At 38.9% G+C, this 24,716-nt stretch overlaps 3 protein-coding genes across 3 annotated transcripts in view; 1 reads left to right on the top strand and 2 right to left on the bottom strand.

Moving 5' to 3' along the window:
* Positions 1-2,220, bottom strand: part of LOC107556014 (U4/U6.U5 tri-snRNP-associated protein 2-like) — an 8,922-nt gene extending 6,702 nt beyond the window's left edge. Inside the window, exons 1-4 of the mRNA XM_016238980.1 lie at positions 2,117-2,220; positions 1,938-2,032; positions 1,714-1,850; positions 1,383-1,535 (exon numbers count right to left, since the gene is read on the bottom strand). Coding sequence (XP_016094466.1) covers positions 1,383-1,535; positions 1,714-1,850; positions 1,938-2,032; positions 2,117-2,220 — 489 coding nt within the window. The remainder of the gene's footprint in view (positions 1-1,382; positions 1,536-1,713; positions 1,851-1,937; positions 2,033-2,116) is intronic.
* Positions 2,221-2,250: 30 nt separating this feature from the next.
* LOC107556013 (UPF0561 protein C2orf68 homolog) lies at positions 2,251-4,868 on the top strand. The gene is made up of 3 exons (XM_016238979.1): positions 2,251-2,292; positions 2,343-2,540; positions 3,778-4,868. Exons 1-3 carry the CDS (start codon positions 2,251-2,253, stop codon positions 3,898-3,900), a joined length of 363 nt encoding a protein of 120 aa, XP_016094465.1. The 3' UTR covers positions 3,901-4,868.
* Positions 4,869-13,267: 8,399 nt separating this feature from the next.
* Positions 13,268-22,690, bottom strand: LOC107556049 (S-adenosylmethionine synthase-like). The gene is made up of 9 exons (XM_016239039.1): positions 22,542-22,690; positions 21,412-21,489; positions 21,174-21,296; positions 20,590-20,702; positions 20,360-20,503; positions 20,009-20,227; positions 14,563-14,745; positions 14,339-14,472; positions 13,268-13,548 (listed from the first exon to the last, which is right to left on the bottom strand). Exons 1-9 carry the CDS (start codon positions 22,633-22,635, stop codon positions 13,446-13,448), a joined length of 1,191 nt encoding a protein of 396 aa, XP_016094525.1. The 5' UTR covers positions 22,636-22,690; the 3' UTR covers positions 13,268-13,445.
* Positions 22,691-24,716: the final 2,026 nt, after the last annotated feature.

The following is a 24,716-nucleotide window of genomic DNA, read 5'->3' as shown; positions in this document are numbered from 1 at the left end:
CACACATATATATATATATATATATATATATATATATATATATATATATATATATATTATTATTATTATTTATTTATTTTTAATTTAGGCTTAAATATTTTTTGAGTGAACAGAAACAAAGAGCATCTAAAAACAGTCATAAAATTTGAATAAATCAAGGAGCAAAGTTTAATGTGACTTTTTTAATGCAAAAATATAAACGACTGTTTCTAAACAACTTTCTGGTTGGGACCGCAACATGAAAGTTTTTTTGAAAATAGTTAGTAAAAATCAAGTTAACACTATTTTCCAGTGTCCTTGTCACACGCTACATGCACTATAGGGCTGTCAAAACGACTGAAAAACTAAATTCGAATTTTCCTCTTAAATATTATAAAAATTTGAATTATATTAGAATTTAAAAGGCATAATTTCAGTTAGGGGGAAAAAAAGCTTTTGGCTTCTCTCCTGAGGCCACAAGAGGGCGCATCGCGCAAAATATTATGCACGTTTCTTCAAAGCGTAATAAAATAACACGACTATCTTTGGAAAAAAAAGTGCATAATGTTTAAAATAATGTTTATAAACCATATATAATTAATAAAGTTGCTTAAACAATTGGAAGAAAAAAAACAGCACCATAGTTTAACACAAAGGACCGAAAACGTTTAAAATAGAGTCGGCTACTTTCTTCATTAAAAACATGAGATACAGCGGGATGGGGAAAAACCGCCATAAAGTCTTGAGACATGTTTTTTAAAAGTTGAACTTACATTAATTTTACATGGCTTTCTAAACATGCTGCTCTCTTGTGCGAGACGCGAGTGCAATGCTAATAGATGTCCCTCTAGAAAATGTGATAAATATGTGTTCTGTGTGACCGGCTTGGTTTCAGTTCCCCCGTAAACAACATCTTCGCCACACTGATGCTCTCGTTTTCCGCAATATATTGAATGAACAACGTAGCAGCGCCGCATCTAGTGGGTTCAACTGGATAGGCTAACAAAAGCATTCAAATGCAATGACACTTACATCGTCGTCGCATTTTGTATGCCACTGATAGGCTGCCTGACGGCTGACGCAGACCTAAAATTCGAATGCAACCATTTTGCTTATTCGAAATTCACATTTTTTTTTTTACAGCCCTAATGCACTAACTATAGTAACAGCAATAAATTATGCATAATCACATGCAACTAACCTTCATCATAACTCTATAGTAAGTACATGTAGTTAATTAATATTACTCAGTACTTAAATGTATAATTACCCTGGAACAAATATGCCATGAAATAAAGTGTTACCAGAGTAAAAATCGACCCTCAGATGGCTCACTCAAAGCCATCTCTGCACATTTAAGCCATAATATCAAAATAAAATAAATAACCGGTTGCACATCTTACCTGCAAAACCACATTAGCATAGTCATTGGCCTTGATATTATTCAGACCCACAATTCCTGGCAGATAGGTCGTGCCGTCGTAGGCTCTGTACAGCTTTCCATGCTTATCCAAGCCAGAGATATGCTGTTTGGTGAATGTGGGTTTCAGCACATACTGGAATAAAGAAATCAAGCAGAAGTGAATCAGAGACGTCAGTGTTTTATACATGACATAACTTGCTGAGACAAAAAGTAAAATGGCACTGCACTTCTCGCTGTAATGAGACAAATAGCAGTGATATACTGACTGACACTCGGCTGATTGATGGAAAGCCTCGTCAGACTGCACTCACCGTAATGTCCTCTAACGAGGAGTCAATGATCTCGTAATTGTCCGGCAGGCAGTAAAACTTTAACGTGTGGAGATTCAGGAAAACATGGTGTGCGAACTGAACGCTGTGGATGTACGCGTGAGACTTCTGACCTCGACCTGACAGAAGCCCAAATAAAACAAATGTATTTTTTGTGAACATAATTACAAACCATCATAATAACAAGGTTTCCTTATCACGCTTACCTTGGAAATATTTCCCACAGATCAGACAGGCGTAGACATTAATATGTGAAAGAGAGATTGAACAAAGCTTCTCGAAGTCAAAATCCAAAACACTCCTAAAGAAAAGAAAAGAGTGCATGTTGTAGCAGAAGAGCAGCGTTGGGTTACATTAATAAAGACGCTCTCAGTCATCCGTTTACCTGTTGATTGTGTCCAGATATGGACAATGCCGGCTTCTTCGATCTTCAACACCACGACCGACTTTCACACGCACCTCTGCAAAGAACACATGTGGAGAAAACATAACTAATGCATCTAATTACTAACTAGCTAAATGAGGATTGATATCGGTAGTAATCGTGAACGTTATGGATCAGTTAAATCATCAAAATTGACCAAATACTTTTGACGTGTTGAGATATGTAGGAGCTTGATGTGTGCTGCTGTGCTCATGTATTGGACACCTGGTTGATTTTAGATGGATCTGAACCTGGTGCGAATGCGGAGGCAGAGGACTGGAATGAGAGCAGCTCTGGCACAGAGCAGGAGAACACTGGCACAGAGCTGTTCTGGCTCGATTATCAAGCTGACAACGGCCAAATAACGTCTCTCATTGTTCACAAGGTTTGTTTTGGGGTGTGTTGAGATTCTAATGGAAGCCCGTTTTCACCTGTAATTAACTTTTTATCTCACAAAGAGTTTTTTTAGCAATTGCAAGTTTATATCTCATAATTTTGAGTTTTCTACTCATTTTATGTTGCGCGAAACAAATTCTGAATTGTGTGATGTAAACTCAGAATTATGATTTTATATCTTGCAATTCTGGCTTTTTTCTCTGAATTCTGAAGTTGTTACTTGCGATTCTGTTTTTTTTTCTGCCACAGAATAAAAACTAAAAGAAGGTAATTGTGATTTTTTTTTTTTTATCTCACAATTTGGATTTTTATTCTCACAGTTGTGAGTTTACGTCTCTCAATTCAGAATTTATATCTTGGAATTCTGAAATTTTTTTCTCAGAATTCTAAGTTTACATATCGCAATCCTGAGTTCATATCTCACAGTTCTTACTTTTCTTTGCAATCCTGCATTTATATCTCACAATTCCACGTTTCTATCTTGCAGTCCTGACGTTTTTTTCTGAGGTTTTCAGCAGGAAGCCGAGTTATGATATTCTGATTAAAAGTTGCAAAGTCAAAAATAAAAAGAATACTTAAAATATATATTTTGATGAATCATTTACAATAAGATTCATGAAATGCATTTACAAGATAGTGATTTTTAAAAGATGTAAAAGTGTTATGATAAGATTTATACTTGTTTAATATTTATCAATACAAATAAACTTATGTAAAAATATATAGCATATATAACATAAAGCATTATTTAGTCAATATCAGCAGCGTGATTGATTAAACTGTCACAAAAATGTAAACTGTATTATCGCACAGCTCTGTATATAAAGTTGGGTATGTATTATGTCCAGCTTTATTCACATACAGTACACTAGCATAAAGCAATATATATACTATATAGCAAATCTTTGTCACAAAATGTAATTAATGCCCAGCTCTTTATATAAAGTTGGCTATATAAGTTTGTCCAACTTTATCCACGTACATACAGTATACACATATGAGGCGGTATATACTTCCTTGTATCATCACAGAATGTAAATTATATTTTTACCCAGCTCTAATCAACTATAAGGCATGCAGATATTATAAATATTAACATTGTGATTTTCATGATTGAAAACAGTGTGTATTGTGAGAAGCACTTGACTTAAAGTCTTTGATATTGTTAGTTGTCATCCTGATGTACGTGTTAAGACACCAACAATTAAATATTTTTTTCCAACCAGGAGGACAAGCCAGAAGTCATTGTGCAACGCGTGGCGGAAAAGAACGCTCTGGACTCGGCCATGAGGGCGGCGCTGTTGGCACGTGTGGGACAGGAAATGGACAAGCGCTGTGACAAATGCTGAGAGAAAAAGAGAGGCGCTTAAATAAAAGTGGAGAACAAGGCACTGAGACACCACTGAGCCAGAATTGAATCGGAACTGCATTTCTGTACGACGGCACCAAGCATGCCGCATTCATAGATGTCTTGGAGAAGCCATGCATCCTAATTATGTGAAGGTGTAGCCTTCTTGAAAGAGAGTGGACTCGAAACTCAAGAGAAATGACACTGTCAAGCATGAAACTGATCTGGTTTGATCTAAAATAGGATGTATTACAGAAAACTGGACCCGTATTGTTCTTTCAACTGGAAACTGAAATCCTTGTCACTCCTCACGTCACACTTTGGAAAGACGCTGGACAAATGTTGAGAGCTCTAAGGCTTTTTACACCTGAGGTGACTCTCGTTTGGGATGGGAAATGTATAACCGCAAGGTCTGCATTGCTTCACTAGGTCCCATAAGTCTGTGTCTTGTAGACTTCCAGAAAAGAGTGTTTTTATATACGGTTTAGGCTGAATCCCTACAGAAATCAGGACAAAAATGAAACCAAACTTCGAATGCTTCCAGTCTGTTTAGTCTAAGCGAAGGTTTGAAGGAGTGTAGTTGCTAGTGGAAATAGCTGAGGAAGTTCAAACAAAGTTTAAAGAATGCTAATAAGGTCCTCGTTGCTCTGATATTTATATCCATGCATTTGGATATCTGCCTTTTCCTTTTATGTTCATAAATATTCATGTTGATGTACTGATATAAATATCACATTTTCATCTGTTGGTGCTCATGTTGTTGTAGAAACAAAAAAGGACCAATGTGTCTCTTTTTTTCACCTCTTCATTGTACAGGTAGATTTTTATTTTTGTAATCGTGTTCCAACTGTGTACTCTTGTGTTCTTGTTTAGATTGCAGGATGAATTGTTAATTCTGCCATACAGACAGACGATGGCAGTGTGCACTATGTTGACATCGTGTGCAAAAATAGATTTTTCTTTCACTGAGGAAGGCTCTTTAAATTAAATTTGAAGGAAAAAAGGGGGGGAAATCATGTTTGGTTATGTTGCTACATTATGTTAAAGGGTTAGTTCACCCAGAAATGAAAATTAGCTTGTGTTTTACTCACCCTCGAAGCATCCTAGGTGTATATGACTTTCTTCTTTCAGACGAATCCAGTCGGAGTTATATTAAAAATTGTCCTGGCTCTTCCAAGCTCTATCATTGCAGTCAGCGGGTGTTGCAGTGCTTCAGTCCACAAGAAGTCAAATAAAGCTCGCGCATTCATAATAATACGTGCTTCACACGGCTCCGGGGGGGATGAATGAAGGCCTTCTGTAGCGAATCCATGCGTTTTTGTAAGAAAAATATCCATATTTCAAAAGTAATAAACACTTTTCTCTCACTTCCGGTATCTGGCGGAAGGCGTATGTGCAGCCCGCGCGCCTCTGAGAAATGCTAGTCTCGCGAGTTTGTTTAATAGGAGCAAAGGAAGCAAAGTTTCCTTACTTTAGCAAAGGAAAACCAGTCTCCTCTTGGTTTATATCGAAATCCTCCGAGATTTTTCTTTGCCAATCTTCGGTTTGTACTTCTAATTCGTGACCGGTGTTTTTTGTTCTCTCTCCGCATTCGTCACTAATCACGCAACGCCGCGCGTCTTACGTCATCCGCCGGAACTGCTTCAGTGAATGACAGTCAGCGGAAGTGATAGAAAAGTGTTTATTACGTTTGAAATATGGATATTTATCTTACAAAAACTCATGGATTCGCTACAGAAGGCCTTTATTCACCCCCCGGAGCCGTGTGAAGCATGTTTTATTATGAATGCGCGAGCTTTATTTGACTTCTTGTGGACTGAAGCACTGCAACACCCGCTGACTGCAATGATAGAGCTTGGAAGAGCCAGGACAATTTTTAATATAACTCCGACTGGATTCGTCTGAAAGAAGAAAGTCATATACACCTAGGATGCTTCAAGGGTGAGTAAAACACAAGCTAATTTTCATTTCTGGGTGAACTAACCCTTTAAACTGCTATGTTAAATACACCTCTCAATGAAAGGTCGAACAGCTGAAAATCAATATCAGAGCAAAAAACAAGCCCTGAGGTCTAAAGAAAGGCTTTGTAGAGCTCAGAGACAGGATTGTGTCAAGATACTGATCTGGGGAAGAGTTCAGAAAACAATTCTGCTGCATTGAAGTTTCACAGAAGCATGTAGCCTCCATCTTGTGAATATAGGAGTGTGTGTGGTTTCTAAACAAGAACAGAAACGCAATTGAAATCAAAAGAAGTCATACTAAGATTACACAGTCAAATATAAACAAAGAAACCAAACTTACATTACACACACACACACACACACACACGTCTGGTTCACGATCCTTGTAGGGACTCTCCATAGGCGTAATAGTTTTTATACTGTACAAACTGTATTTTCTATCGCCTTACACCTAAACCTACCCCTCACAGAAAACTTTGTGCATTTATACAATCTCAAAAAAACTCATTTTGTGATTTATAAGCTTCTGTACCCATGGGGACCTCAATTTAGGTCCTCACGGTGACACAGGTCCCCGTGAGTTGGTGTGTATTCAGGTTTAAGTCCCCACCAGTATAGAAAAACATGCACACACACACCTTATAAACATCAAGCAGCTCCAACGTCTCAGTCTATTGTGCATCAATGCAGGCGTTTATTAATCAGGATTCATTAGCATATGGCTGCAGTGATTGGCTAATAAACAAATGGCGTATACAGATCAATGAGCAGCTAATTAAGGAGGAACCAGGACTAAACAAGTGAAGCTGAGGCATATTAAGAAAAGTAAACGAAAAGAATTATAAACAAATTACAAAATAAACTTCAATACAGTGACAAAGACAATCTTTAAGGGTATGAATATGTATGCAACATTTCAGATTTTCCTTTTGAATGAATTTGCAAAGTTGACACAAATCTGTTTTTTTGTTTTGTCATTATGGTGTATGGAGTGTAGACTGATATGAAAAAAGTAATTTAAAGCAGTTTAACATAAAAATGTGAAAAAAAATAAAGGGTTATGAATACTTTCGCAAGGCAGAAAGATAGATAGATAGATATCTTCAGTTATAACTGTGATAAACACTACATTTATTACATTTAATATTAGAAATACTTTACCGGTCAAATGTTTGGACACACTCACCTTCTAACAACAATAGTAAAGGTATAAAAACTGAAATAACATACTCGACTCTTAATATTGCATGGTCATGAGAACAATAAATAGCAACTTAAAAATCTGTTGACCTACCTAAATAGAGTAATATAGAAAAGTATTCAAGTTCAGACAATATTACAATAACCATCTCAGTGAAACAAAAAGCCATTATCGTCACGTGTGTATTAAAGCTACACAATGAAATTTTTTGGTTAAAAAAATAGAAATGCATGCATCGTGCAGAAGAACGTTTGGCTCTGCTCCTCGGAAGAATGTGGTTCAGTGCACCGTTGTACACTTGGATGATACGGTGAATGGACACATAAGTAAAGGTTTCTTCGTTTTTACAACTGGGAATTCGCAAAGGTTTGCGTTTCAATGATCCATGGTCAGTTTTTTTGTTTGTTGTGACAACAAACTTCGCGTGTACGGATATGACGTACATGCACGGCAGGGGCGCCATTACAGGGGTGCAGAGTATGCCAGGCATATGGGTCCAGGAAGCTAGGGGCCCCAAGTCACGATTTTTGATTTTTTAAAAATCTTTAATGGACAACCTTGCCAATTTGAACATTCAAGCGATTTTAACGCATTCAAGCACAAGAAGACGCGAGTAACATCTCCATTCAGTGTGTTGTTACTCAGACAGGCACGTCTCTGACAGCACATAAGCCACGAATGGAGTTCATTTCTGCGTCTTCTTGCACTTGAACGGAGAAATACAAAGTATGTCAAAATACCCATCTTGGCAAGGATCCTTGAAAACAGTCGGTTATGTCTTAAGTGAGAAAGAAATCAGATGTGTATCAATATATTAGACCCATGAATTGTGTTTAAAGTGACCGCGCCTAGCTGCTGTCAGTGTCCCTAATGTTAATAAAAAAATAATAATTATTATTATTAATTAAAAACGAGAAAATCACTTACTGCTCTTAGCTTTAACAGTGAATAATATGTACTGTTATTTTACATTTGCTTATTCAATTTCTGTACTTGAACAACTAAATCTAAAAACCCAAAGCATCTTTATTTTGCATCTTTATTTATTTGTGCTATTGTTTGTGATTTCTTCATTTGTTCTTATTTACTGACTGTTCACTTGTCTTTAATAATGTTTGAGCTTTGTTAGACTAAGTTAGGCTTAGGCTTAGTTAGGCTTTGTTAGGCTTAGGTTAGGTATTGAAATTGGAATTGAGAACTGTAAAATTTAACTGGTTTCTAAAATTTTGGTGTCATATAAACTTATTAGAATACAAGATCATTTTCTATATTTAGTGCTGTCAAATTGATTAATCACGATTAATCGCATCCGAAATAAACGTTTTTGTTTGCATAATATATGCGTGTGTACTGTGTATATTTACTATGTATATATAATTACACAAACATGCATGTATATATAATTAAAAATATATATATATATATATATATATATTTTATATATATTTATAAACAAAACATTTTTCTTAAATATATACATGCATGTGTGTACACGCACATATATTATGTGAAAACATATATATATATATATACTGTATGTATAGTTTCTTTCAATTTCTTATTAAGCGTTAAAAGAAAAACACATTCATCTGGAAGAAGGGGGCCCAAATATCTGTCTTGCATACCTCCCTTAAAACTCTTCATGGCGCCTCTGACGCACGGGTAAATGGTGCATGACATGTATGCAATTTCCCGTGAAATCTGTCCCGACAGCTCTAAAATACAAATCATTATTATAGGTCTCTCAAAGGGTATTTGGGTTATGTATGTGTCCAAATACATTAGTTTTAGTGACTTTACCCATATACACGTTGATAGACCTATAATGATTTATATTTTAGAGCCGTTGGGACGGATTTCGCTGGAATTTTTTATTTTTTTTATTTTTCATGAATAACATTTGATTTGTTTTAACAAACAGAAGTTATATAATGTAAAGTTACAAGATGTCAGGTGGTATACAAGATACTTGATTAGCCTGTACCAACCTGCAGTGTGATCCCAGGTATGTATATATTGGCAGTCTGACAACAGTTTTGAATAAGGCTAATCTCATCCAATCAGATTTTAGAGCTAGAGGATCTATTTTATAAAGTACAGTTTACCACACCAAACTCTTCATCAGAATTTGCACTCAACACACAGATTACATAAGAGTATTCCACAGGAGGGGCCATTTCCACAGGCATTAGAGACCCTACAAGGGGGTCAGGCTTTGGCCCTCCCCTCCCCTCGATATAGTGAGTGTGCTCGCCCCTTGTGTGAAAGAAGACAAATGTTCACATTGCCATGCATCCATGCTCCGCCCACAGACCTCACCCGTCTCTCCACATCCTGATTGGATGATGATCAGAGACCAAAGACAGTGTGGAGTCTGACACACACCCCTGCACATGTCTCCTCGTTGTCATTTTGCAGGGTTTTAATTGTAAAAGTGATGTTTCCCACCGATTTAGCATATTTTATACGTTGTATTTTTGCAGTTGAATCATTGCATAAAAAGTCATTTTGATTTTAAAATCTAATTCTAAACAAAAATCAGAAAATGATTACAAATATTTTTAGGAAATATTATTTATAAATATATGCAGTAATAGTACTGAATGCATATGATATTTGCCACTTTCATTTACTAAAGACGTCTAGTTTTGATTTTTGTCATTTGGTGTCGTCTTTATGTGGTTTCATAGAGATCTTGAGTCTGGTGACACCATAGACACCATTTATTCAATATTATCTATTTGTTTATTCATTCATACTTTACAGTTTTTGACTTTGGTCTCCACAGATTTTCAGCATACTGAAACAAAAGCCAGTTTGTTTCCGGACACAAATCTTACAACGTTCAAATGAAGATGGCATGCAGCCGTATGTGTTTACAGTGTATACGCCGATGGTGCTTATGCAGGTTCCAACCTGTAAAATCCTTTTAGTATAATTTATTTGCATCTGTCACGTGGTTTTACAATCTCATGCAATGAAACTCATGAGATTTTAGCATCCAAACACCCTTTTGGGACCACTAGTGTATCATAGCATGGAAAACCTGAATGTTTGTTGTAGATGTAAAGGGTTGGTGAGCGATGATTGCTGATTGTTGAGCATTGCAGCAGAGATATTAAGTTAAAAAAATAAAAGACAGGTCAGGTTTTTAATGCCATAAGTTATAATGCTTTGTGTTTACATGCACTAATTTTGGTCATTCTGAATGAATCCAATCCGATCTCAGATTCTGCTTATGTGAACCCTAAATTATTATAAAGAATAAGCACTGGTACCTGATGTAATGCTACAGGACCCAATCCACAATTTGGTTTGCATGAGAGTGGTCAAAAGTTAACCAACCTAATATCATAATAGCATTGGATTGTCATATCAATGGACCATTTGCATTGATAAAGATGCATTAAATAAGTTTAAGTGGGACTGTCAGATCAAACATGGATCATATAGAGAACATAATGTATATTTTATTACATATAATTTTGGCCAACAGGCAAAATGTCATGACCAGTTATAGTAGCCAATATGTATATATTTATATATACAAACACACATAAAAGAACACAATGACATCCAAAGCCATAATAGAAAACATTTTATTGGTAAAAATAAAAACTGTTAGAAGGTAAAGAAATAGAGAGAGAGAGAGAGAGAATGCCTGTAAACGAGGCTAGTTTCTCTGTACAACACCAGCCAAAATTGCTATCCCTCTGTTTAAGGAAAGAAGAGAATGTGAAAGAAGACAGACAATAAGCGTCTAATAATGCATTAGTATTGGCCAAAATAAATGGTACTGCAGCAACCAATTTCCTTGTGGCCAGTCCCCATAGTTTTTCTGTACTACACTTGGGAAACACAGAGCGCTAGAGAAGAGAAGTTACTCAACATACAGCATAAGAGCTGACCTGCAGATTACAGATTCTAATACGTGTGCATAGAGGACAGCACGAATAAATAATACACAAGGTGTAACATATCAATGGACCATTTGCATTGATAAAGATGCATTAAATAAGTTTAAGTGGGACTGTCAGATCAAACATGGATCATATAGAGAACATAATGTATATTTTATTACATATAATTTTGGCCAACAGGCAAAATGTCATGACCAGTTATAGTAGCCAATATGTATATATTTATATATACAAACACACATAAAAGAACACAATGACATCCAAAGCCATAATAGAAAACATTTTATTGGTAAAAATAAAAACTGTTAGAAGGTAAAGAAATAGAGAGAGAGAGAGAGAGAGAGAGAGAGAGAGAGAGAATGCATGTAAACGAGGCTAGTTTCTCTGTACAACACCAGCCAAAATTGCTATCCCTCTGTTTAAGGAAAGAAGAGAATGTGAAAGAAGACAGACAATAAGCGTCTAATAATGCATTAGTATTGGCCAAAATAAATGGTACTGCAGCAACCAATTTCCTTGTGGCCAGTCCCCATAGTTTTTCTGTACTACACTTGGGAAACACAGAGCGCTAGAGAAGAGAAGTTACTCAACATACAGCATAAGAGCTGACCTGCAGATTACAGATTCTAATACGTGTGCATAGAGGACAGCACGAATAAATAATACACAAGGTGTAAAAGTACTAAAACAGTTAGGAACGCTTATGGTACAATGGTGAAGGCCTTGATAATGCTGCATAAAATGAAATCCGTAATCAATACTGGCCAACCAGTTTAATTCCTACGATTGAAATTTGTGCGTCATTTAGTGTAGTACACTTCCTTCACCATAATGCTGATGAATCATAATCACATTTAAAACTCAAAAAAGACTAAGAAGTGAAATGGGTGATGCAATATGGTTGGAAAATGAGAGGAAAAATACTTAAAGGGGTCATATGATGCGATTTCAAGTTTTCCTTTCTCTTTGGAGTGTTACAAGCTCTTGGTGCATAAAGAAGATCTGTAAAGTTGCAAAGACTAAAGTCTCAAAACCAAAGAGATATTCTTTATAAAAGTTAAGAGTCAGCCACGCCTACCTAAAACGGCTCATTCTAACACACCCCCACATATCTACGTCACGATGTGGGAAGATTTACAGTACAAAACGCCGCCCAAATGTTCACGCAAAGAAAGAAGGCGTAACTTTTATTCTCGCTGTAATATTGTTGACGCCGCCGCCATGTCGTGAAGACGCTGTGTTTCGTTGTGAAAGTGAAACTACTTTGTTTGTTCTTCCAAAAGAGGACACGACTAGAAATCAGTGGTTAAGTTGTATTAACAACACTGTTCCAGAACACTTCAACCCAAATATTCAGATGTGTGCAGCACATTTTATGGAGGATGAGGACTGTTTCCTGAACTTGCAGACTAGCCTACAATGCGTCTGTGGCACAAAGGCTGTTTCTATAAAGTGGGGCAGTTGCAACTTTGCAAGGACAGTCTGGCACTTCTGACTCACAGCCTGTAAGTACGTTTTTATATTTAAATAATTTGCCACTGATGATTCAAACGTGAGTTTTGAGCAGTGTAGAGTAGCACTTGTTGTTTGTTGTTTCTCCGATCACAAATGCAGACATGGTTTTATGTTTACGCGGCGCGATACGCAATGCGTAAAAAGACAGTATATATATAATCATATAATCCGTAATTATGTCCCCACTGGATGCAACAAATGCCTAGTTTGTAATGGGTTTTATTGGTTTTGTCTCATCTAGTGATGTCCGGATCATGAACGAATCGTTCTATTTAACCGGATCTTCTTAGTGAACCGGTCGAACCACTTCACCAAATCGAACTGAATCGTTTGAAACGGTTCGCGTCTCCAGTACGCACTAATCCACAAATTACTTAAGTTATTCGGTTTATAAACGTGCCTGACACTCCCTCTGACGCGAAATAAACTAATTTCCCGAGTCATTCCGTTACTCCTAACAGTACATTGACTGAACTGCTAAAAGAGAACCGATGATGGGATGTACACGAGCAGAGCAGCTGGACTGAGTCTCGTCCTGCTGGGAGACGGCATCACAGTATGGTGAGGGGCGTAACATTTCCGTCACACGCTTGAGGTATTCGGCCAATCACAACGCACTGATAGCTGCCCAATTAGAGCACACCTCGCTTTTTCTGATCGATGAGCTTTTTAAAAATCTACGCTTTTTCAGAAAGGCGGGGCATAGAGGAGAAACAATAATGTACATTATATGGAAAATAATGTTTTTTTAACCTTTAACCGCATAAACACATTGCATTACACCAAATACACCAAATATTGTTCTTTTTAGCAACGTCATATGACCCCTTTAAATAAGACGGACCAGCAAGACTTGTACCAGAATAACCAGACTTCTCCCCGTAAGCCATGTGGGCTTCTCTGTAGAATACGCCAACAGGCCTAGAGAGGAAAAACCTTGACAAAAGGTTTAGTAGTGCAGCTTTTTGGGCACTTCCCAAGGGAACGATTCACGGCCAAAGTGGCCGTAAGCAGCGGTCTTCTGATAAATTGGCTTCTTCAGCTCCAGCTCCCTAGAACACATCGGCCGTGGATTACTGACTCGTTAAAATAGAACAGCATGCATTTAAAAGATTATCATGTAGACGATACTTCAAGTGTGCACCCAGTTAGCCAGAGAAGAGATGAAGCGGTCACTTACTGTCACACTCACTAGTCAGCCTGAAGAAGGAAACTGCAGCATGAAATAGAGAGCAAGTCTGATAGCAAACACTAGCTAACCACTTGAACCTGTCCAAACATGATGGCTCTGTTCCAAACCTGCAGCTACCTTCTAAGCAGCATAGAAGCTCATAAGTGACTGATTTGAAACACAGGTTTATGCTCACCCATGCGTGTCACACAAGTAGTGATGTGAAGTGCACTGTGGAATTTGTGTTGAAAAACTACATTACTCATGGTGCTCTACAGAATAAACCAACAAATCGGAGAGTCGCAGAAAGCATGTCTCTACAGGGATGTTATAATGCAAACGTTTTCAAGGGATGTCAAAAATTGGGGCTAAAATAAAATAAAAATACCCATCTTTCTACATTATCAGTTACGTGACTGCTTGCGTGTGTGTGTGTGTGTGTGTGTGTTATATACATATACAATAATTATTTAGCAAAAGTTGACTGAGTTGGCTAGATCTATTATCGTCTGTCTGATGGAATCAGGGGATGCAAAAACCCAAAGAAAAGGGAAGCAAAGACAGAAGCAGAAGAAAATTGAATGATTCACTTCCATCTGTGTTAAGCTGAAAGATGAAGGAATATGAGAGGCTTCGATCACAGGGTAATGTGTCAAGAGAGCAGCTGTTACCTCACAATGACTCCTGGACGAAGATCAAAGTTTTTCTTGACGATTTTAAGCAGCTCCTGCTCGCTCTTCTGAGATGTGCCATAGTGGAAGATGGAAATGGAAAGAGGATGGGCCACTCCGATGGCATAAGAAACCTGCATCATGGTGAAGGTAATATATCAATGAACTTCAAATTCAAATAATTATACTTTCTAAGCAGAATGCAAAATATCTGGCCAGCTTACCTGCACAAGAACACGCCTGCACAGTTTAGCCTTCACTAGAGATTTGGCCACCCAGCGGGCAGCGTACGCCGCAGAACGGTCCACTTTAGTGTAGTCCTTTCCAGAGAAAGCTCCTCCACCATGGGCTCCCCAGCCTCCATAGGTATCGACAATAATCTTACGACCAGTCAGGCCGGCATCACCCTAAGTGAATGGAAAATCATATGTGTTAAAAACATGAGTAGTCTGTTTGTGGTCAAATTGAGCCTTCATTGGCTTCCATGCAATTTGCCAAATGTTCACTCTATGAAAAACACTGAAGATTCAGGTCATGTATTGTAGCTTGTCAGATACTAAAAACAAATGTGACGAAATCACATAATTTCCATCTATTTCTACTGTATTTTTTGATTGTGTTAGGAGTCAATTTGACCCAAACTTTTTTTTTTCAGAATTAGCTGCATAGACACAACATAAGAACAATTTGGATGCTTTTTTCACTGTAAAACATGATTTTGCAAATTATTGGAGTAAGAGTTACATGAAAATACTAATTTCTAGTTACATTCTAATACTCTTTCTACTCTCTAAATGTTTAATTCTGTGCGTTACTTGCCATTTCTTTGTTATTATTTGTGAAATTTATTAGCAATTTCTGAGTGAAAATTGCTTCAAAGTATAAAATTTTTCAGTGTACACAGAGGTGCAAGTAACTGCATTTAAGTATAAATAATATCTAACATTATTTGTGCCTAGTGTTAGTAGTATTTATTTGTAATTTATGGCTGGTAAAATGGGTTCCCTTTCAATCGGTCACTTCGACATTGTGTCGATGTTCCGACACTAGGGGTCACTCTTGAGAGCCCAGACACATCTGACATCATTGAGAAAAAGCCAATGAAATTGGCAACCAAAGTTTGCATAGCTGGCCACACCCTGGACATCTGGGTAAAAGTAGTGTTTTTCGGAGCCGAAATGCAATGGTGTACAGCTGGCCCAGGGGCCTTCGCAAACATGCGTTTCCCCCAGTGAGCCTTATTGCATAGACTCTGTGCAAAGTCAGGGAGGACAGGTAAAAATCTTGTTGGTGTCTCCGCAATGGCCTAACAAGACTTGATCCTCTGAGGAGGGACCTTCTCTCCCAGGGGAAGGGCACAATCTTGCACCCGTGCCCAGATCTCTGGAACCTCCATGTCGGGTCCCTGGACATGACCAGGAGGAATTCAGAGACCTTTCACCTGTGGTGAATACCATAACTCAGGCCAGGACCCCCTCTACGAGGCGGCTTTACGGCCTGAAATGGCGCAATTTCGTAAATTGGTGTTCTTCCCATGGGAAGGATCCTTGGAGATGTGGCATTGGATCTGTGCTATCCTTCCTCCAAGAGGGCCTGGACAGGTACCTATCTGCTTCTACACTCAAGGTGTATGTGGCTGCTATTGCGGCAAACCACGACACTGTAGATGGCAGATCTGTGGGGAAGCACAATCTGGTTATCAGATTCCTTAGAGATGCCCGGAGGTTGAAGAGCCGTACCTCATCCCCTCTTTGTATCTCTCAGTGGTCCTTCAGGTCTTACATAGAGATCCGTTTGAGCCCATTCAGTCAGTTGGACTTAGTGCCCTCTCTATGAAGACGGCCTTTCTGACTGTGCTCACCTCTATTAAGAGAGTGGGGGATCTTCAATTCGGGCCGGCAGACTCTCATATTGTCCTGAGACCCCGGCCTGGAAATGTGCCCAAGTTTCCCACCACTCCTTTTAGAGATCAGGCGGTAACCTTGCAAGCTATCCCCCCACAGGAGGGGGACCCTGACCTGTCTCTGTTGTGCCCAGTACAAGCCCAGCGCATCTATTTGGAACACACACAGAGTTTCAGACTGTCTGAACAGCTCTTTGTCTGCTTTGGAGGTCAGCAGAAGGGGAATGCTGTCTCCAAACAAAGGATCTCCCACTGGATTGTGGATGCGATCCTTATGGCCTATCAGGCCAGAGGCTTACCATGCCCACAGGGAGTGAGGGCGCACTCAACCAGGGGCATTGCTGCTTCTTCAGCTTTAGAAAATGGTGCCTAGCTAATGGACATATGTAGAGCTGCAGTTAGGATACACCTAATAAATTTGCCAGGTTCTACAATCTGCAAATGTAACCGGTTTCATCCAGAGTTTTGAGCACCAGCTCTTGAACTTTGGTGGCTGGTAGGGTGTAGAGCTTGCACTTAGCTCCTTCCCCTCTCTGAGTTGATTATACAGGTGCATCTCAATAAATTAGAATGTCGAGGAAAAGCTAATTTATTTCAGTAATTCAACTCAAATTGTTAAACTCATGTATTAAATAAATTCAATGCACACAGACTGAAGTAGTTTAAGTCTTTGGTTCTTTTAATTGTGATGATTTTGGCTCACATTTAACAAAAACCCACCAATTCACTATCTCAACAAATTAGAATACTTCATAAGACCAATAAAAAAACATTTTTAATGAATTGTTGGCCTTCTGGAAAGTATGTTCATTTACTGTACATGTACTCAATACTTGGTAGGGGCTCCTTTTGCTTTAATTACTGCCTCAAATTACATTGCGTGGCTTGGGGTTTTTGTTAAATGTGAGCCAAAATCATCACAATTAAAAGAACCAAAGACCTAAACTACTTCAGTCTGTGTGCATTGAATTTATTTAATACAAAAATTTCACAATTTGAGTTGAATTACTGAAATAAATGAACTTTTCCACGACATTCTAATTTATTGAGATGCACCTGTATGCACTTATTGAGTCCAGTTAAGTTCCTTCTTATGAACCCTGGACTACCCTTCCATCACTCACGCACTCTTATGAAGCTGAGTTCAGCGGAGGAACTTGCTTCAAGAATCCATTACGGGGAAGTGTTCCTCGAGCAAATTCTCGTATTGGGTTAGTGCCCCATATGAAGTGGCTCTCTTTGGTGGCCCCACATGTGTATTTTTTCACTGCCTAGTTCCTTAGGGTTCAGTGTCTCCCCTAGACAGACACTTAATCTGTCACTGGGTTCTGTGTTTGGTAGTTCTCCCCTTATGCGAACCCCACCACAGAATCTACACTATGTGGTACTTCCTCCCGTAAGTCCATAGGTTGATCTTCAAATGTTACCTTCCCTTCTGGTGGGATGTGACCTCCATAGTGTCCTTTCCCAACTCGGGGGACGGACGCTTCTCCTCAGAATGAGAAAAGGCTCCGGCTGTGGTGACCTCCGCCTTATTGGCAGCTCTCCCGAATGTTGGAGAGCAAGGTCATAAGTCTTGGGCGTTGGAAGGTTACGAGGAGGAGAGGTGCATTTGGTCATGACACGCCGGGCTTGTCAACATCTACGTCCCCATGGACTCATAACGCATTTCAGCAGCTGTGGCGTTTAGTATAGGGACCCCTAGTGTCAGAACTTCTACACAACGTCGAAGTGACCGACTGAAAGGGAATGTCTCGGTTATGTATGGTAACCCTCATTCCCTGCTGGAGGGAACGGAGATGTTGTGTCCCTTATGCCACAACTCTGAACTGCCTCTGAGTGGGTTGAGACGCTTCTCGACTCCTCAGAACAGAACAAGTGAGCAAATGCCACACTGGCCTATTTATACCTGGATGTCCGGGGCGTGGCCAGCTATGCAAATTTCGCTCGTCAATTTTATTGGCCTTTTCTCAATGATGTCAGAGGTGTCTTGGTTCCCAAGAGCAACCCCTAGTGTCGACAACGTCTCCGCTCCCTCCTTTGAACCCTAAAGGCACCGATATACTTCAATCTAAGTTATTTTTCGTTCTTCGTTTGAGGGCAAAAAGAAGTTTGAAAAGGCTAAGCGACGGTATACTGTTTTCGAACATTCCAACACCCCCGCGCTGCTGGAGGCGGGCTTGTAAACATGTGTCACGCCGCCCGCGTGTAACCCCTAAACACAACAACGATGGCGGCTGTGAGAGAAGAACAGTTTCGTAAACATCTGGCAGTAGCATTGATCTATTCAATGGCAAAGAAAAAGAACAAGTGACGTAGATGGTATGTGCGTCCATTTAACGAAAACGGAAAGAATGTTGGCGAGTTTGCCCTTTTTATTCAGCAAATGCGGAGCACAGATGAAGAAGTGCTTTTTTCATACTTCAGAATGTGCGCCGCGTGGTTTGACAATCTCTTGAAAAGGGTATCGCCATATGTGAAAAATGCAAAAACGCACAGGACACAGATTTCCACTACAGAGAGACTGGCCTTGACACTCCGAGTACTAGCTTGTGGGGCCACGCAACAAAGTGTGGCTGAAACATTCAAGATTGGACCGTGCACAGCCCGCAAGATAGTTGCGGAGATGTGTTCTCCTTTCTGGCCTCCGTGGAATGAGAAACGTACCGGGGAAAAATTTATAAATATCGCATGTCAAAGAAGGCGGAGTTCCAGAACACACCCACCGACTGCATAATCGCCACGGACCAATGGTAGCTCAAAGGTGTTTAGGAGGCTAAACGAACTTGAAGTTTGCTTTGATGAGCTGTTTCGAACTGCCAAAACTAACTTCGTTTCGGCCTGATTTTGTTTGAAATGATGTTGTTAGAAAACACTCTCTGTCTTTCTGTTGATTCCAGACATGCCTTACCCATCCTTTTTCTCCCTCTCTCTCATTCTTATATATACAACCCATTCTTTCTGAATCCCTCCTTCTGTATCCATCTCTCTCTCTTGATATTATGTTTTAAATATGTCTTACTTATATGCGAAGTATGCATGCTTAAATGTATACATTAGCTTCTCTTGGTTCAAATGTCCCAAATAAGGACATGAATGTTAGGACTACAAGGGTAAAGGAGTTCGTGATGAAACTCTGAAGACAGTTCAGCATTCTTCGCAAAAGTCTATTCCTAATATGTCCATGTTTTTCTGTACATGTGGCTATTTTATATAAACACATGTTCTTGGCCAAAGATCCTACGTGTATGTTACTCCCCTCGACATATGCCTATATAATATCTGTATTTCTATGAATAAATTGAAGTATTGAGGATACATTTGACTGTGTGTTTTCTTACTTCCCGGCCGTCTATCTACACTTTAAGTAACTGAGAATTCTTCAAGGTGGCAAAGAGAATTTACTGAGGGACCAAATTGTTATTCTTTATTAACAGATGTCATTTCAGTTTGTTTCTTCGATTTCGTTTGAAGTATAACGGGGCCTTAACACAATCGATGTAACTAACATTTGTAGAGATTTGCCAAAACACATCTATGTGTCGAAACTGTGCATGCACATATAGAACCCTAAATATTCACAACATTTCAAGAAGAAATATAAAGTATAAACAGTATTTCAAGCAGTTTAAAATCAAATGCAGGTCAAACTGACATAAACACAATATTTGATTTCATATTTGATTCATTCATGTAACACTGAAGTAATACAATTTTAAGGAAATCAAGAACTTCTGCAAAAAACCCAAAACAAAACTGGTCTCTACCTGAGGGCCTCCGATGACAAAGCGTCCACTCGGCTGTAAGTGATAAATGGTATCGTCATCCAGATAAACAGAGGGCACCACAGCTTTGATGATTTTATCTTTAAGTGCATCACGCATCTCATTAAGGCAGACGTCTTCATTGTGCTGCACAGAGATGACAATGGTGTGGACGCGCACCGGCAGCATGGCGCCACGCTCCTGTCTGTACTGCACAGTAACCTGTTTTCAAAGCACAGAGTCATGTTGCACTGTCAGGAAACGCAGTCTACACAAGAACCTGCATGCAAACACTCCTAGCTACGCGAGCTTAATTTCACACGTTTTTGTGTTTCTAAATGCTGTCCAGCAGACCTGAGTCTTAGAGTCGGGCCGGAGCCAGGGCAGGGTGCCGCTGCGGCGCAGTTCGGCCATCTTGGCGTTAAGTTTGTGTGCGAGCACAATAGTGAGAGGCATGCATTCCTCTGTCTCATCCGTGGCATAACCGAACATCAGACCCTGAACAAAGCACAAAGCAGAAAATATTAATACTAAAATGTTATTAAAAGAGTTTCATTTACAGTTTTTGAACAGCACTGATTTACCTGGTCGCCGGCCCCAACATCCTCTTCATTGCGGTCCAAATGAACACCCTGGGCAATGTCCGGAGACTGCTGCTCCAGAGCCACCAGGACATTACAGGTCTTATAATCAAACCCTACGGGTTCAGAAGAGAGAATTTGGAACAGATTATGGGCCATTCAGCTTCCGATTTAAATTACATTTTTGGTTTAATTGTTTTTAGCTGTAGTTGTAAAATCTCCATACATCCATTGTTCAAAAGTTTGGGGTCATTACATTTTTTGAAAGAAATAATTACTTGTATTCAGGACAGTAAAGACATTTATAATGTTTATCATTTCAAATAAATGCTGTTCCTTTGAACTTTTTATCCATCAAAGAATCGCAAAAAGCAAAATGCATCACATTTTCCACCAAAGTAGGAAACAGCACAACTGTTTTCAAAACTGATAATAATCAGAAATGTTTCTCGAGCAGCAAATCAGTATATTAGAATGATTTCTGAAGGATCATGTGACACTGAAGACTGGAGTAATGATGCTGAAAATATGCTGCATCTTAATGCGGCCCTGGCTGTACTTATAATAAAATTCATCATCAAACCAACCTTTGGATGAGTCGTCATAGCCAATGTGTTTTATGGTGTCACGAACCACCTTTTGATAGTCAACAACAGCACGAGACGCCACCTCTCCTGCCAGCAAAATCATTCCCGTCTTGGCTACAGTTTCTAGGGGGGTAAAAAATGTCAAAACATTCATATTCATGATTCTGGGAGGACCTCAAATCTGAAAGGACACATGCAAAATATTTCAGCAAATCCCCAGAAATCAAAGTCAACATACCGCAAGCCACTTTTGCCTCTGGGTCTTGCTTCAGGTGAGCGTCCAACACAGCGTCACTTATCTGGTCACATATCTTATCTGTACAATGAAAATAGTCATTAGCACTCCTATATGTTTGTCAAAACCCACACTGCATTTGCTTGTTTTCCCATCAGCTGTCCTTGAGGATTATATGATAATATGAGCTTCCTATGGGCTTTATTCCTATGTACATGCTGCATTTGAAATTGTACTACCTCTGTATGACATATATGCCTGATGTGGCAAATGTTCTTTAACATTTATTTATACACAAATAATAAACGTTTCTTATTTAAAAAAAAAATAATAATAAAAAAAAAAACTATGTACAGTTGTCAAGTTATAAAAATGAATTTAAAAGAAGTATTCCATCTGTTGTCTTTATGGTTCACATTGAAAGGACTAGTATTTGAAGAATAAATTATGACTTTTCATCACGTTCTCAGTTGTATTTAGTTTTTGCAAATCTATACATTCTGATCCAATAATATTTGACATTTTCTATGCTATTCTGTATTTTAAGGTGCAATTGTGCTAAAGGCCCGCATCCATAAACAACGCAAAGCAAAGGCATTTTAAGTATCTTAGCGTGACTTTCATTGAACTTTTTTTTTCTCCTGGAGGAACCTATTCTGCAGATCAAACTCGGCGTGCGCTCAGACTGCGCTCAGACTGCATGTTTGATCCCACGTGTAGCGCGAGGCTGCGTCTCAAAACCTGCTGATCCGCCTACCTACACTACCCTTTTGGCCGTCAGAAGTGTTTGCATTGTCAGCTGAGATGAGTGTGCAACTGTGCATGTATCTGAGATCATCTGCACGCGACAACAGCGCTCAGAATGCTGTCTGGACCGCTCACTAGTTTTTGGCACACAGCCATAGAAACGAAATACAATCGTTTTCAAATCCACTGCGCATCATGGAGATATCTGAGCATTGAGCTATATTTATTTAAACGCTTCCAAACAAAAGCAAATACAAAATAAAATAAGCTATTGGAATAATAATGCAACAGTACAGTGCGTTACTACAATACAGGTACTGTTATGTAACAGCCAAGTTGAATAGCCTACTGTAAAGTCACCCAAACTTTATTTTTGGACATTTTACCTGGATGCCCCTCTCCAACGGACTCCGACGTAAACAAGAAGCAGTCCTCCTCAATAAAAGAGTTGTAGAAACTGTTAATATCTCCGTTCATCATTTTTAGTTTCTCTTTTGCAGTACTACAGTGCACTTGTTTGGGAATCGCAGGAAAAGCGTCGGAGCGCGAGAGTATTTATGGAGCGGCCCGCCTCGCGTCATGAGGGGCCCGCACTCATTCGTCCTCTCGGGCGACAGGACGAAACCACGTGTGGAGGGAGGTTTGGCACAGAAATCTGTGGGGCAGTATGGTAATATGTCAAGATGACGAAAGCTTGCATGGGATTGCATCTTCTGCGAAGTCCACAAACACACACACACACACACACACACACACACACACACACACACAGGTTTGTTTTTATGGTTTATGGGGACTCTCCATAGGCGTAATGGTTTTTATACTGTACAAACCGTAAATTATATTGCCCTACACCAGCCCTACCCCTAAACCTACCCCTCACAGGAAACTTTCTGCATTTTTAGATTTTCAAAAAAAAACTCATTCTGAATAATTTATAAGCCTTTTGAATTACGGGGACACTGAAAATGTCCTCATAAATCCCCTTCTGGTTGTAATACCTATGTCATACCCATGTTATTATACAAATTTGTGTTCTCATAAACAACATAAACATGCACACACTCACACACACACACACACACACACACTGACAAACACACTCACACACACTCTCACACACACACACACACACACACACACACACACACTTGCGCAAAGTGCTGTTTTAACAAACACCTGAAAACATCATTAACAAGGTACGAATTTACACACTCACACACACGCACACACACACACGCACACACACTCCCACACACACCCTCACACACACACCCACACACACACACAAACACACACACACACACACACACACACACACAAACACACACATACACACACACACACACACACACACACACAAAATACTAAACTAACAAACAAAAAACATAGCATGGTAAAATCAAGTTTTTAATAACGCACTTTCTTGATCATATTATAAAATATAACATAAATATTAAATCTATATGAACACACTCTTGTGCAATTAATAACGAAGACTTAAAAACATAATCACTACTTGTGGTTTTACAAACACTTACTATAATATACAGTACTATATTAATAGTCTGATTACAATGTTTTTGGACATGTACCATGGGTGTCATGCCTAATCAACATGAATATGAAATCCCTGTAAACGTAACTCTTGTGCAACAATAAAGACTTAATAACATCATTAACCATAGTTATGTTTTATGTACACTGTAAAGACTGCTGCATTAACAAAATGTACAAATGACCATGTTTTTGGACTTTACTCTTTGAAGAACATTGCAGTGCCATGTAAACAACATGGCATATGGATATGAAATCTCTTGTGCAACCTGTGGTGAAAAATAAACCCCATAACTAGTTACAATTTTACACACAATATAGGCATGATGGACTAATAGGTTACTACAAAAAGGTATCAGAATGCAACATGATAAACTTTCTTTTTTTTTCAGAGTACCATATGTTATTATTTGACCTTGGAGTATCATGTAAATGTCATTGTTTATGAACTTGAAATCCAGGTGAACACACAGTCTTGCGCAACTTCTGGTGATAACAATGTACACTTAAAAACACGATTAACCATAATGTTGGCTTCAGCGGAAACCAAAATGCAATTACAAGAGATACAATGGATGCCTTGGAGGTTTGTCCAGCTTTAGCTCCTTATCGGCTGTCCTGATGTGATTTGAAGAAAGGTAGATTGTATGTCTGCTTCTTACTTAAGCATGGTCTCTTTTATCAAAATGGCCAAGAGGAGGACGAGCGATGTCAATTTCTGCCCATTATGTCTCAGCTCTGAAAAAGGACACGTAACTGAAGCACAGTGACAGTTCACTAAAGCACTGATGTTGCCATCCCTGAACATTCGCTTGTCATGTCCTCTAAAATGAGATTCATAACCACTCATCTCATCAGTTTCTGGACCTTTTGTACCTTGAAAGAATAGTTCATTCAAAAATCAAGAAATGACATCTGTGTCAGAAAAATGTATTTATTCGGAAAGAAATTAATACTTTTATTTAGCAAGGATGCATTAAATTGATCAAAAGTGACAGTAAAGA

The sequence above is a fragment of the Sinocyclocheilus grahami genome, unplaced genomic scaffold, assembly GCF_001515645.1.
Source record: "Sinocyclocheilus grahami isolate Dianchi unplaced genomic scaffold, SAMN03320097.WGS_v1.1 scaffold553.1, whole genome shotgun sequence".
NCBI classification, from domain to species: domain Eukaryota; kingdom Metazoa; phylum Chordata; class Actinopteri; order Cypriniformes; family Cyprinidae; genus Sinocyclocheilus; species Sinocyclocheilus grahami.
The sequence above is the reverse complement of the archived record's forward strand: the minus strand, read 5'-3'. Positions and strand labels throughout refer to the sequence as shown.

Excerpts from the sequence above, each read along its gene's own strand:
- LOC107556013 (XM_016238979.1), top strand. The coding sequence starts at position 2,251 with ATGAGGATTGATATCGGTAGTAATCGTGAACGTTATGGATCA. Across the intron at positions 2,293-2,342 it reads ATCGTGAACGTTATGGATCA|GAGCTTGATGTGTGCTGCTG; the intron begins GTTAAATCATCA and ends TGAGATATGTAG. Across the intron at positions 2,541-3,777 it reads CGTCTCTCATTGTTCACAAG|GAGGACAAGCCAGAAGTCAT; the intron begins GTTTGTTTTGGG and ends TTTTCCAACCAG.
- LOC107556049 (XM_016239039.1), bottom strand. The coding sequence starts at position 22,635 with ATGATGAACGGAGATATTAACAGTTTCTACAACTCTTTTATTGAGGAG. Across the intron at positions 21,297-21,411 it reads AGAGGCAAAAGTGGCTTGCG|AAACTGTAGCCAAGACGGGA; the intron begins GTATGTTGACTT and ends TTACCCCCCTAG. Across the intron at positions 13,549-14,338 it reads CGTCCAGGAGTCATTGTGAG|GGAGCTGGAGCTGAAGAAGC; the intron begins GTAACAGCTGCT and ends GATGTGTTCTAG.